Genomic DNA, 12,924 nt, shown 5'->3' with positions numbered 1-12,924 from the left:
AAAACCATTGAAAAGTCAGGCAAAATAATGCAAAGAAATTCAACAGAAAGTAAGCCAGCTGCTGAGATTTCAAACTTCAATTTCTAAAAGCCATTGCAAATTACTGTCTGAAGACTGCTGGCCTGGCCTGGCCTGGTGCAGTTTGCAAGGTAGGCTGGCAGGGAGCAGTCGTCTTTCCACTTCTGAAGCTGTTAGTGTTGCTGGGAGGTTAATGTGAGTGTCTGTGTGTATTCATCCTTCTGTTGTCTGGCACAGCATTGCAAAAAAAAATAATCAACCAAGCGGTTGAATAACATTTGTGCCTTTTTGGAAAAAATAGTGTGCGTTTCACTTTTAACAAGGCAATGTGTGGTGAGCTTTGTGAAGTCACCGTGAAGAGGATCTTCAACACATCTGCACGATTCTGAGCTTCCCTGAGCAGGTGCTTCCTCTTGGCCTGCAATACCACATATGTAATACTGCAGTGATCTCTGGCAGAAGATAATTCAGCGGTTTTAACTGTGCTGATCTGGGGGCCTGTACCTGACCTCTACCTTCCTACCCTTGCTCTTACACCCAGAGTTAAAAGCAGGTGTAGGTACTGTGTTGTATGCTTTTGCACAGCCTTGAAGAAAGTCCCTTTTTATATCAGCAAACTGAATGGGGGGTAAGAAGGGCTTCCCGGTTGTTTACCAGACTTCAGCTGGGGTGTTCCTGTAGGCCATTCTACTGAGCTCTGCAAAAAAGATCAGGTAACAGGAAGAAATAAACATGTTCCTGGAACTACTCACGATGTGAGACTAGAGGCCTGGAATTAATGGGAGCGTGTGGTGAAGAAGCAGAAAGACTAAGGTATGTATTGCATATTGCGGGTGCTGTTCCTCTGGTGACTGTCTTAACTACTTTAAATAATACAGATCCAAAGCAACATCCTTTTTTTAGCTGCTGTTTGGACAATTCCTTCTTCCTGGCACGTGAAGGTGTGTACTGCCACCCACTGTGCCGGGTGACTGTCCTTTCCACCCAGCTTGTGGACAACAAGAGCTCCGATTCTGTGTAAATGGTGACCGGAAACACAAGTCAGACTGGCAGGCATCTTTCACTTTCATTTCTGTAAAAATTGCAAGAGAAAGTTGTACTTTGTGAAATGATGCTTCGTTTTTACAGTAGAGATGCAAATTCTCCCTCTCAATATACGTTCCAACCTTGCTGCACATGAAGTATCTTCATTAAAAAAAAACCCAAAACACCACCTGCCAATATATACTTAAAGTCTCTCCAAAACCTGTTGCTGGGCTTTGGTAGTTGCTTTTGTGTTAAGCTGCTGAAAAAAACCCAAACAAACAAACAACTTTTGTTTGCCACTTCTGCCTTCCATCCAACACAATTCATTGCTGATCTTGCAAGTGTTTAAGTGTCCAGTCTTTGAATGAGCCCAAGAGCAGAGATTCTTGAGAGCTGCGGTGGTGGTTGCAACCTTACTAAACAAATACGTAAGTTAAAGGAAAAAAAAAAAAAACCTAATTGCAGCTTTTGAAATGGTCTCATATCCCTAAATACCGAGTTTTGGTATGACATATTTTGGACTAAGGCCACATCTGCACTAGAAGGCTTTACTGGTGAAACCTGCAGAATTTTTGTGTTGTTTCCAGAGCTCAGTAACTTACACTGACTCCATGCAGTTGCCTTGTATGAGCTAGATTAGGTGTGAATGTATAACTGCGTTTCTGTCAAGTAACCAGAGCCAAGGTTTGCTGGCTTTCTGCTACCTGTGAGAGAAAGATGAGGCTGATCCAGGAAAAACGTGGACTTGGCATGCAAACCACGTATGATCCAGAAGAAAGCTATTGTACAGTGGTGATTTATTTTTTTTTTTAAGAAGAGACAATGAAGTTAGGGATAGTGAAAAGAAGTTGATCGTATGCTGGAGGCAGTAACCAAATACCAGTAACGGAGAGGCCAGCCAGGCCAGCGAAACAGATGATTCAGTTTGTGATGCACAGGTGAGAGACATGGTTAGAATAAACTGCGTTCTTAGAATTAAGGCAAAATTGTGCCAGCTTCTACAGCAAGTGCATGACAATGGCTCTTACAAAGCCCGCAGTCCTTAAGAACTTACCTTCTGACAGCAGAAAATTTGTGACCAGGAAGTACAGGATGAATGAGTATTACCTAAGTGTGCTGGGAAGAAATGGATTGACTGAAATAGGCTGGGGCTCTGGTTAGAGGATAAAAAGGATGAATATCCTGACTGTGGGCTTTCTCGTCTTGCAGGTCACTCCTGCGAACTGAAGCAGGAGGAGGCACTTTTTCATAATTTTTAAGTTTTCAGTTAAGGCCTCATGGATTTTTTGTGGTATACTGGAAACAGACTGTCTCCTGTAGAGCTGAATCAGAATATGCGAAGACTGCATCTGAACGAGCAGAAATACAGCACGTAGTTAAACACTCTCGGGGTAACCTTAGGAACTGAATTCTAGAACAAACAAAGGTTTACTTTGAGAACAGTGTTATTGCCTTGCTTTATATCTTTGCTAATGTCAGTGGCCACCTGGGCACACCGCTGGCTCATGTTCAGCCGGCTGTCAACAAATTTTCATACATTGCCATTAGCAGTGCTTTAACTTCCCACCCTGACTCCCGACAGGGGAGAAGGCCTGGAGAGATGCGACTTAGCTGATTTAAGTGCAAAGCCTGTTCATACTCCTGTGTTGTTACAGCTCCGCCTCAAAGAAGAAGATACAGTTGCTGGTCTGAGAAGCAAAAAAAAGTATCTTGAAAAAAGGAAGAAAACTCTAATTTGGTTCTACGAGAGAAACATCCCGTTCTCATTGCTGCCGTATCGCATTTGGAATTCCAAATCTGCAGAAATCTGACGGTTTCGTTACATTCCAAAAATAATCTAATGCCTTTTCAGATACGAATTCTTGCTTGCTTGTTGGAGATAAAATCACTTTATCTAGAAGTAACTTCCCCGTGTTTTTTGTAGCTGTACCACGCTATGCCCAGTGTCCAAGAAGAAGCACCAAGGCCAGAAGGAGAAAACACTGTCCTGTTTGTGTGCATCTCCCTGTGAAGTGTCCCACCAGCCCTCAGCCCACAAGGGCTACCAAGGTATTTTTATTTAAAGCTACGCTTGTGTTTTGTGGTAGGAGTTCTCCTGGTTGTTTCTAAATTGCTGTTGTAAAAAGTCAGTATATACCAGACCCCACAGAGGAAAAGAGATCTCACTCTGTGGAAACGCTGTAATTAAAAACACCTGAAAACTTCACTCACTGAAGCATAGCGACCTCATGGCATTACCCAACCTTATTCAATGTTGTTACAAAATATTACTTAATGCCATGTCATTTCATAAAATACAAATTTACGTCGTAACAGGCTGCCGCAGGGTATGAACTGGCCACTGAAACACCACCTGCTATTCACGGATCCGAGAGCCGTCCTTGGCCTCTAAATACCGGCAATCCCTAGTTTTCCTTTTGTTTCCGCGATTTTGCGCCGCTTTGCGTGGGCACCCCTTCCCTTCCGCGCCCCGGGCCCGCCCCACAGCCAGCGCGCGCCAAAACGGCGCGCCGCCGCGCTCGAGTCTCCCGCCAGCACGCCCCGGGGCGGGGCTGGGCGGGGCCAGCGGGAGCGGGCTAAACCATTAACCTGAACAAGAGGGGGAGCGGTGAGTGTCCTCGGAGCCGCGTGTGCCGGGGGCGCCGCGGCGGGGAGCGTGTTTGCTTCGCGACCACCGGCGGGCCGGGCTCGCCTGGGCTCAGCTCAGCTGGGCTCGGCTCAGCAGGGCGGGCGGGGAGAAGACGGAGGGTTGGCGGCGGCGGCGCTCCCCCCCCACCCGCGTTCGTGTCGCCGTGGAGGGGCCGGCGCAGGCGCCCCGCGGGCGGGGTCAGCCAGCGGCGGCGGGAGATGCGAAGGGGCTGAGCGGGAAGGCGCGCTGCTCGTCCTCGCCACCGCCGCCCGCGCCGCGCCGCTGGCCGCCCGGCCCGCCCGAGGGCACCCCGCGCCATGTCCTTCCGCCAGAGGAGCCCGCACGGCGGCGGCAAGAACAGCAGGTACGGCTGGGGCGGCTGGTGGCGGCACCGGCGCCCGACCTTTCCCTCCGCTTCTTCTCTCCGGTCGCGGAGCGGCGGGACCGCCCTCGCTCCCCGTTCCTCGGGCGGGAAACCGGCGGGGAAGCCCCCCCCCCCCCCCCCCCGCCCCAGGGCCGTTGCGCCGCCGCCACCCGGGGTCCGCCATGTTCCCCCGCGGGGCAGCCGGCCGTCCCTCGCCGAGGTGCGGGACCTGGGGACGCGGGGCTGCGGCTGCCGCGGGGGGAAGGGGGCTGAATGGCCGGGGCTCCTGGTCCCGCGTTGCCCGTGAGGGACGGGCTGCGGGGCCGCCAGCAGCCGAGCTGCCTTCGGTGGGAGCGCCTCCCTCTGAGGGGCTCCTCGGGCTCGCGCCTACCCATCTCGCGCGGCTTGCTTTGTTAAAGTAAAGCTAGTAACTAAACTCCGATGCCTTCGCGGGATGATGTTTCAAAGAGGTTAATAAAATCAGCCCACCTAACACGCTCGCGTTGTCTTGTCGGCGGCCAGCCCACAGCCCCCGCCTCGCTGGTCCCAAGGAAGGAAACGCGGCGCGGATGGAAAGCGGAGAAACCAGAACGAGCCCGATTCATCCGTTTTTGAGGAGAACAAGTACAGGCCTTCTGACAACAGGCTGGACAGGTAGGCAGCGCTCGCAATAGAAACCGCTCTGTTCTTTTGTTCATCAGGAGCTGTTGAATTGACTGTTGCACTCAGTGTTTCACACCCTGCCCGTTTGTAAATCGCTCCTCGACCTCAAATAGCTGGTCTCAAGGGAGAGGAAAGAATCAAGTGCAGTGTTCTTCTCTTGGACTCACTTCCTAAGAAAAAAACGTTTTTCATTCTTACAGCTTGGATTACATTCTCCATCGTTTTCTGTTCTGTTTCATGCTTGCTTACTGCCATTTGTCGTGAAGCAATGGCTGCACAAGCCAGTTATGATCGTTCGTGGATATAGGCTGTACGTACTGTTGTAAAATTAAAGGTCATCTGCCCTCGTGCCTCTGAAGGCAGTACAGACCAGCTTGAAAAGTTGTGTTGAAGTATGTCAGCACGTGTGTGGTGGGTCCCCTTCGGAGGTCACTCACTCTTCATACTGCTGCTCGCTGCCTTCCTCACCATTTCCCAGCACAGGCAAACTCTAGTGAAAGTATCTCATTTTAAATCACATTTGAGCTATTCATTCTCCAGCCCCTTTAGTGCCTTTTATCAGCGGACGGGAGTTGTGGCCTGCAGCCCGGTTGACTGAATCTACATTTCTAATCTAGAATGAGATTGGTTGTGCCCTGTAACTACCTGTTTTTCTTTGCTGATAATAAGAAGGGAAGACATTGGTCAGTGGTTCAAATTACAATATCCAGAGTAAATTAAATTAATTTCAGGAAGCATGTTTGAATAGGGGTACAAAGATGAAACTTTATGGATTGCTTCATCAGTTTCAACCTAAATAAGCAAGGCTTTTGTGTGTCTTCCAGCATTGAACCAAAAAAGCATACTTTCTGGCTTAGTTTGGATTCAGCTCTGACTGAAGTTGTTCTCTTCCTGTGCTAAAACTGCTTTTCTTTTATGCCAATTCAACACCGTCGAAATAAAATCTTAAAATGGCAAGAGGATTGGGATGGAGGCTGGGTCATACAACAGATTCAGTCGTGGCGGGTAGCAGGGCTACAGCCTTGTTTTTCTGCGCCTCTGGCAGAGTTTGAGCACCGTTTGCAGTCCTGTCACAGCACCAGAGCTTCTCACCAAGTGTGAAATGTCATGTGGGGAGGAGGGTCTGAAGAAAGAGACAGCTGAGCTTAGTATGTCTGGCTCCAGTACTGTCACAAAGCAAATTAATCAAGAGAAAAAGCTAGTTCTCCCTAGTTCTCTCTATGCGAAGCACAGGTACAGAATCAAACAAGTATAAAAAGGTATGACACAGCGTTGAGGGAAAATCTCAGATGGTGGGACTAACGGGGTGCTTCTCGGATTGTGCTGTTACCTACCATGGGAGAGCACCGGTTGACTGTGGCCTGCATTTTCTATAAAGTTAGAAATCAATATAAGCAAATGCTAAAAATCCTTGGAGGTTGGACAGATATTTGCAGAGGGACCTGTACTGGTTGCTGTGGATTGTGGATTTTTAATTTTTCGAAGCTGGTAACTGGGATTCATCTAAAAAGAACTTAGACTTCAAAGTAGTGCAAGCCAAGTTCTGAGCTAGGAGCCAGGAGCGAGTTTGTACTGGTTTTAGCACAAATGGGTCTAATTCCCTGACTTGAAGGGCCTTCTTTGCGCAGAATCCTGGTAAGTCTCCAGAGCGTTTCCAGATCTACTGAAAAAGGTTTGGTCTGTAGGATGTGGTGTTGAGTTTGTACTAGGAGAATCTGTCATCAGAAAGACAGAAACTGGGAAACATAATCCATAATCTGCATGTAGACAACTGTTGTTGGCTGGGAAGGGATATAAGCTTATTCCCCTGCAACAGTCTGAATCTGCTCGTGATGCTAATGGGCTACGATGGAGTTGTTAAATAGCAGTTTGCAAAGTTGTAGCAAATCTCAGTTTACTAACTAAAAATTGACTGCTTTTTTGTGCCTTTGCCTTCTCTACTAGATATATTTTCACACAGAAGCTCCTGGTGCTGTCGTGTAATGTTAATTAATTACCTGTATTGAATTCTGTGTTCTAACTTTCATCTCTTATATAGCTATTTGTTAGCTCATTTAGTGGAATGAAAAAAAGTGAGTAAATGAGTAAAGTTGGTGTTTCATGTACTGTTTTCTGAAGGACACCAGTGTAAAGTTATTGAAAGCGTGGGCTCAGTTACTTGCTGTAGTGGTGTGTTTCTATAGATCTCTACATAAACTTTTTAAGAAAAGCAAAAACCAAACCAAACCCCAAACGACACAACCTCAAGGTGGAACTCTCAACTGATGCTTCATTTTACAACAGTGGCATTTTAACAGAACAATACAAGATTTTTGCAGCCATTGTGAGTACTCTAAATGAATATATTAAATCGCTGTCAAGCTGTCAATGGGGGAGATGCTCAGGGTGGGGTGGGAAATACAATAAAATAAAATTTTAATGTAGAGGCTTTTTTCCGCCCTCCCTTTCTCTCTCCTTTCTAGTTTTACAACACCAGAAGGCCCTGGACCCCTTTCCCGGTGTTCAGATTGGGGAACTGCAGTGGAGGAAGACGAAATGAGGACCAGTGTTAACAAAGAAATTGCAAGGTACCAGTGGGTGTTTAAGATGAAGTGGAGAAAGGAAGGGAAATAATAGTTGTAGGATCTGTATTGACTTTTATTTTTAACTTCACCATTGTAGTAAAATCAGACCAACCTTAGCTTCTTGTCTGCTGCTTTTAGCTCAGCTTCCGCTCCTGCAGAGGAGTGACATAGCATAATCTCTGGAGAGTTGATGTATATCAATAAATATCTCCCTTTTGGAAGAATCCTTTCCTAAATCTCTAAGATTGAATTACTTTGAATGTCCTTTCACTAGTTGTGGTTTTTCCGTATCATTGCTATAAAAACAGTTTTTGGGAAAAGACTTAGGAAAAGGAAGTCCTCAGGTATTTTTTTTTAGGGCAAAACTGAAACATCAGTTCCATAGTGGAAAGGTGTTTACAGTGGCTGGGTTGACGTCTTCAAGACCACTGCTTAGCTGAGAAGTAAAATCAACTGTGAGCGGTGACAGTGTAGCCTTGCATGTTCTCTTTGTGTATATTCTTAATATGGATTTGAACTCTTACAGGTACAGAAGAAAACTCCTGATAAATGAATTTTCAAGAGAAAGGAAGTCCTCCTCTGGAAGGTAGGTTAAATTTCTACCTTAGCTGAGGAAAATCCTGACAATAGGCCTGAAATTTCACAGATACTATTGCTGCTTCTGAAAACACTCGGTTTGAAATAGTTCATCTTAAGTCAGCTCTAACATTGTAGTTCATAGAATCAGAGAATAGAATAGTTTGGGTTTGAAGAAACCTTTAGGGGTCACCTAGTCCAACCCCCCTGCAGTGAGCAGGGACATCTTCAGCTATATCAGGTTGCTCAGTAACATCCCAAGCATTCATCTGAAAAGTTTTAACACATTTCTTTATAATCTCTTCATGCGTGTTTGTCCGAGTGTCACTTGTTTTCTAACAGTCCCAAATCTGTAATGTTTTTTTGTTTAGTTCTGATTCAAAGGAGTCCACTGTGACAGTAGAACTTGAGACAGATGAAGTAGTTTTGATGAGAAGACAAAAACAGATAAACTATGGAAAAAACACAATTGCATATGATAGATACATTAAAGAAGTTCCCAGGTAAGCTGCTTGAGTTTCTGGAAAACTAAATGTTCAATTGTAAGTCACACCAGTTCTTCATAAGCATATTACTGTACTAAACTTGGTATCTGAGATATATTCAAATAGAAGGCATCTACACACTTTCTAAGACACTTTTAACTGATAAGTGACACTAACAATTAAATAAGATGTGGATTTTTTTTAACTAGTTGGTACATGAGGAATATGCCTTCAAACTTCCTCACGCTGCAGAAATGGAAGTGAAAGTTCTTGTGGTTTTGCTTGTCAACTAGAAGAAATGAAATGGATTTTTACAGTCAATTTTCTCATTAGTAAACCAGAATACAAAATGCAGTATGGTTGTTCTTAAGTTTGGAATATGTTACATTCAGAAATTTCATGGTGATGTTTTCAGGCCTATGATTGATAATCCTTTTTTTTTATTATTTGACTCAAAGGCAGTAGAACTAAAATGTTAATGTGGGGCTGACAGCTTTTTGCTTGCATGCTGGAATTGCGCAATGTTATTTTCTCATAAATAATATAATTCTAATTAGCTGCTGAGTGTATGCAGCAGGCAATCAGTCTTAACATTTAAAACTACATTTTACGTATGTGTTGAAAACACTAATGAATTTTTCATGTCTAATATCTGTATAGATGCCATCGTATACCAGGAGTTCATCCCAGGACTCCAAATAAATTTAAGAAGTACAGCCGGAGGTCATGGGACCAGCAAATTAAACTATGGAAAGTTGCATTGCATTCCTGGGATCCACCTACCGAAGAAGGATGTGATCTGCAAGAAATGTACGTACACAGTATTCAATATACCTTTATAGAAATTAATACATAAAATCTCATGGTTTAAAAAACCAAAACCCCAAAACAAAAAAACCCCAAGCACCCAAGAAAGCCCAGCGTGGCCCTTTTTGAGACAAGTCAGTGATTGCTGAATGTTTTCATTAGTTACTCGTCCATGCTTAGTGCTATTCAGTTCCTTCTTGGTCAAAATATCTAATAGCTTTCTGGACCTAGTTGGTGGGACTAGACTTGCCCAGTGTCCTTCCAAGGGCATACATGTACACCCTTCACTTCTTTAATGTACGTCCACTGGCTGAAATCGGAGCTCATTCTGTAGTGGTCTAAAAAAGAAAATACCACACGGTCAAGGCGAGCTGATTCTTTCAGAGCAGTCTGCAGCTCCATCTGTGGGAGAGCAGTGCTGGAGAGTTCTTGCTAATTAACAGATCTTGTGAATATTGAGCTCGCACCAATACTTGCTTCATAGTCTTCTTGCTTGTTCAAGAACAGCGCTACAAATTCTTGTTTCTTGAGCAGAGAGGAGGAAAGAAGTACTTGTAAAATCCTCTCAAGGTACCATTAAGTTAAAAGCGTGGCCACAGGTGTTCACAGTCCAAGCTACTGTAGTATTCTGCTCTAGAAGGTGTACGATAATGCAACTAGTTATTTTTCTCTATAGGAAGCGATAAAGCAGATCAGGGAACACCCAAAATAAAACTGTGGGACTACGGAAGAAGGGGGGGCAGATGTAACTAATTTCTCAGGAAACAGTTTTGTAGTAAACAACTACTGTTTTTCCCTAAGAGTGACGCTGATTTTAAAAGCAGTATGGAGCAATGGGATCTAAAAGCAAAGCCTTACTTTTAGCTTCCTTTTACTTGTAATGGACATGAGGGGAGTTGGTATTTCAGCCTGAAGCCTAATTGTATATGTTAGTGTTGAAATACTGGTCTGTCTTCAGATGCTGGGATCTAGTTCTGCGTATAGCGGATACTAAATCTTGTGTTGCAAAACAAAATGATGGAAACCTTCTCTGGGAAAAAAAAATTCCTTGCTGTTCCATAACATTTGTTATCATTTGTGTCGAGGCGTTGTTTGAGTGTTAGTAATTTCTTTGACAAGTTGCAACATTCAGTCTCACGACATTAATTTAGTCCTTGGCCATTTTGGCTGAATTGAGTTGACCTGCTATCCTCTCTGGTCTCAGCAGTTTGCTGCCACTGTCCCTATAATCCCTGTAGGTGTCTCTGCTCTTGTTTGGCCATCGTTTTCAGAACTGCACCTACAAAGTGCAACTACTGCTAAAAAACTGATTTGTTTTAAGCTGTATGCTTTCTAATTATTTTACAGTAGTCCTGTTGACCTTGGAGAGATGGAGACAGAATCTGTCGGAAGCCATTCTACTGAATCTCAAACAAGCTGTCACGATAATGATGTAAGTATATCTGTCATTTGCATACATATTTTTTAATAATCAGTCCACTACTTGGAATTAGATCCAGAGTAGCATGAACGCCTGAGAAATTCCATAATCTGCTGTGTTTAGGGACTGCTTATAAAGCTGAACGATCTTTAAATTCCATTTCCCTGCTATAGCCATTATCTGTAGTCTTGAGTTCAGAGAGTCGGAACTTAAGTGACCTCCTCAAATGACAGTTATCTTGCTTTTAATAGCCTGCAAAAGAAAATTTCTGTTCAAAGCATGTCAGTTATGAACTGTGACATACAGTGGAAATACTACTTTAGATTGCAATATTGAATGTTAAAAGAGGATGTAACCTTCTTGGCCCACTCAGAGTTTTAGAAGTAGGTTCTTTTTATATCCAGAGAACATCTAGTACACCTGAGCAGTAACCTGCAGTAAAGATCTAGTAATGTTTTTCTAACTGGACTTGTTTCTCTGGTGAATATTGAATCTGTATAACGTTTTAATGTGTGCATATATAGATCCTTAAAACATTTGGAGGAAATATTACTGTGTTGAATGGGCAGAAGCCTTTGTTTAAATCTATCCAATATTAAGATTGGCTCTGGGTTTTTGTATGGCCTGTAAAGTGTTGGTGAGCCTCTGTTACAGGGTGGTCTAAGCAAATTACAGAAGTTAAATGAATTGTTGCATAACTAAACCTGCATTTACCTGCTAATTATTAACTGATTTTGTATTCCAGGATACCTGTTCTGGCACTCCCACCAAAGTTAGACATGTTGACTATCAAGCAGAAGGTGAATTTGACTTGGAAATGTGTTTGAATGAACCACTTAAAGATTTTGATACTGAGAGTTAAGTAGTGTCGTGCAAACTGTTTTAGAGGAAGTTTCTTTTACATTTGAGAGATTCATAAACTTAAGCTTTCTTACTATTAAGTGAAGTTGACTGTTCTGAGTTGTGGTTGCTCTACGTATTCTCTGGGCCAAACTTATGTAAGATACAGTTAAGTTGTGTGACTTCTTTTAAACTTTTAATTTATGTATATCAGATTTTTTATTAAAACATTTCAATAGAAAAAAATAGCCAAAGGCAATGCTATCCTCAAATAATTACAAACAGTTCAGCAAGATCTTACTGATTTTTTTTTTTTCCTCATTGTGTCCATAATTTCAATTGTCCACCTGCACCTGAAGCAAAGTAGGGGGGATATTCTTGAGCAGCCGTATGTTGCCTTGCTTTTCCATCTGACTTTACTACAAGGATCTGACTTGAAGTAATACAGTTGGTAGCTGAACCACACTGCTGACTAGTACTAGTAAACTTGTCTATGGCAGTTACTTTAAGATTAAACTGCCTTACCCTTTAAAAAAAAAGCAGACGCTTTTTTTATTTGCAAAAATGTTTGATTGGAAATTAAATGCTCCCAAAAAAACGGAGGTCAGAATGGTAAAGGCTAGGCAATAACACTTTAAGAAGCGGTAGCCTGACTTTGAAATTTGTAAATAGTCACGAGTCATTTGTTAATACAGTCAGGAAAACCATGTGTAGGTGAAGTGCTTGATTCTTTTTAAGTTGCTTATTTTTAAATGTAAAGTCGTTGTAAATGGTAACACTGTACAGATTTTCTGCTGAAAGCAGTTAATGTTTCATTACTTTTGTATGGGATGTTGCTGGAAAATAAACCGAATTTCATTTACTTACGACTCTTCATTTCCTACTAGTGATGCTCTGTGGGTAACAAAACGCAGGAAGGTACTGAAAGCCACGTGCCTGAGGCTGATACTAAGCCAGGATAAGTGTGAGTTAGCGCCACCCTCTGACTTTGAGGGAGGCCTTAAAAAATGTTTTATTTGCGTGCTGGCCACTGGGGTGAATTTAAGGCTTAGTTGCAATGGGTGAGCCTGTTGTTGACCTCTTGCAGACTCCTTAGAAGCAATTTACTTCAGTAGGTGTCTGTTAGCTGGTGCCCAAGTTCTGTTCTCTACAAAAACCACTGGAAAAGCTAGGTGGACACTTCCATCTTGTTTGTTCTACAGGGCCTCTTGTTAAAGTCAAAGTCACCTCACCTGGTTTTATCTCTAAAATGGAATTTCTGGGTGTGGGTGTTACAGCACTGTCAGGCTCAGTGCAGACACTTAAACTTTTCAGCTTGAGTGAGTGTCCTAGCTGTAAGTAATATTACTAGCAGTCTCGCTTGTTGGGCACCATTAAAATCTGGTGGCTTGGAAGCAGTGGCATAGGGATAAGGACGGAGCTACACTCTGGCATTAAGGACAGCACCTTCCTAGCATGTGTTTTTTCCAGACAAGGCAGCAAAGTGACAGCCTCGCGTACTACCTGGAGTAAGCCCTCTCTGCCTTCCCCAG

The 12,924-nt window shown here is 43.5% G+C and overlaps 1 protein-coding gene across 1 annotated transcript; it reads left to right on the top strand.

The window, feature by feature from the left end:
- Positions 1-3,787: 3,787 nt before the first annotated feature.
- Positions 3,788-12,254, top strand: SLBP (stem-loop histone mRNA binding protein). The gene is made up of 8 exons (XM_064448951.1): positions 3,788-4,037; positions 4,560-4,691; positions 7,163-7,267; positions 7,791-7,850; positions 8,212-8,343; positions 8,986-9,135; positions 10,480-10,564; positions 11,298-12,254. The coding sequence occupies exons 1-8, from the start codon at positions 3,991-3,993 to the stop codon at positions 11,412-11,414; spliced, it is 828 nt and encodes a 275-aa protein (XP_064305021.1). The 5' UTR covers positions 3,788-3,990; the 3' UTR covers positions 11,415-12,254.
- The last annotated feature ends 670 nt before the right edge of the window (positions 12,255-12,924 follow it).

The sequence above is a fragment of the Phalacrocorax carbo genome, chromosome 4 (genome assembly GCF_963921805.1).
Source record: "Phalacrocorax carbo chromosome 4, bPhaCar2.1, whole genome shotgun sequence".
NCBI lineage: Eukaryota > Metazoa > Chordata > Aves > Suliformes > Phalacrocoracidae > Phalacrocorax > Phalacrocorax carbo.
Note: the sequence above shows the minus strand (reverse complement) of the source record. Positions and strands in the feature narration are given on the sequence as shown.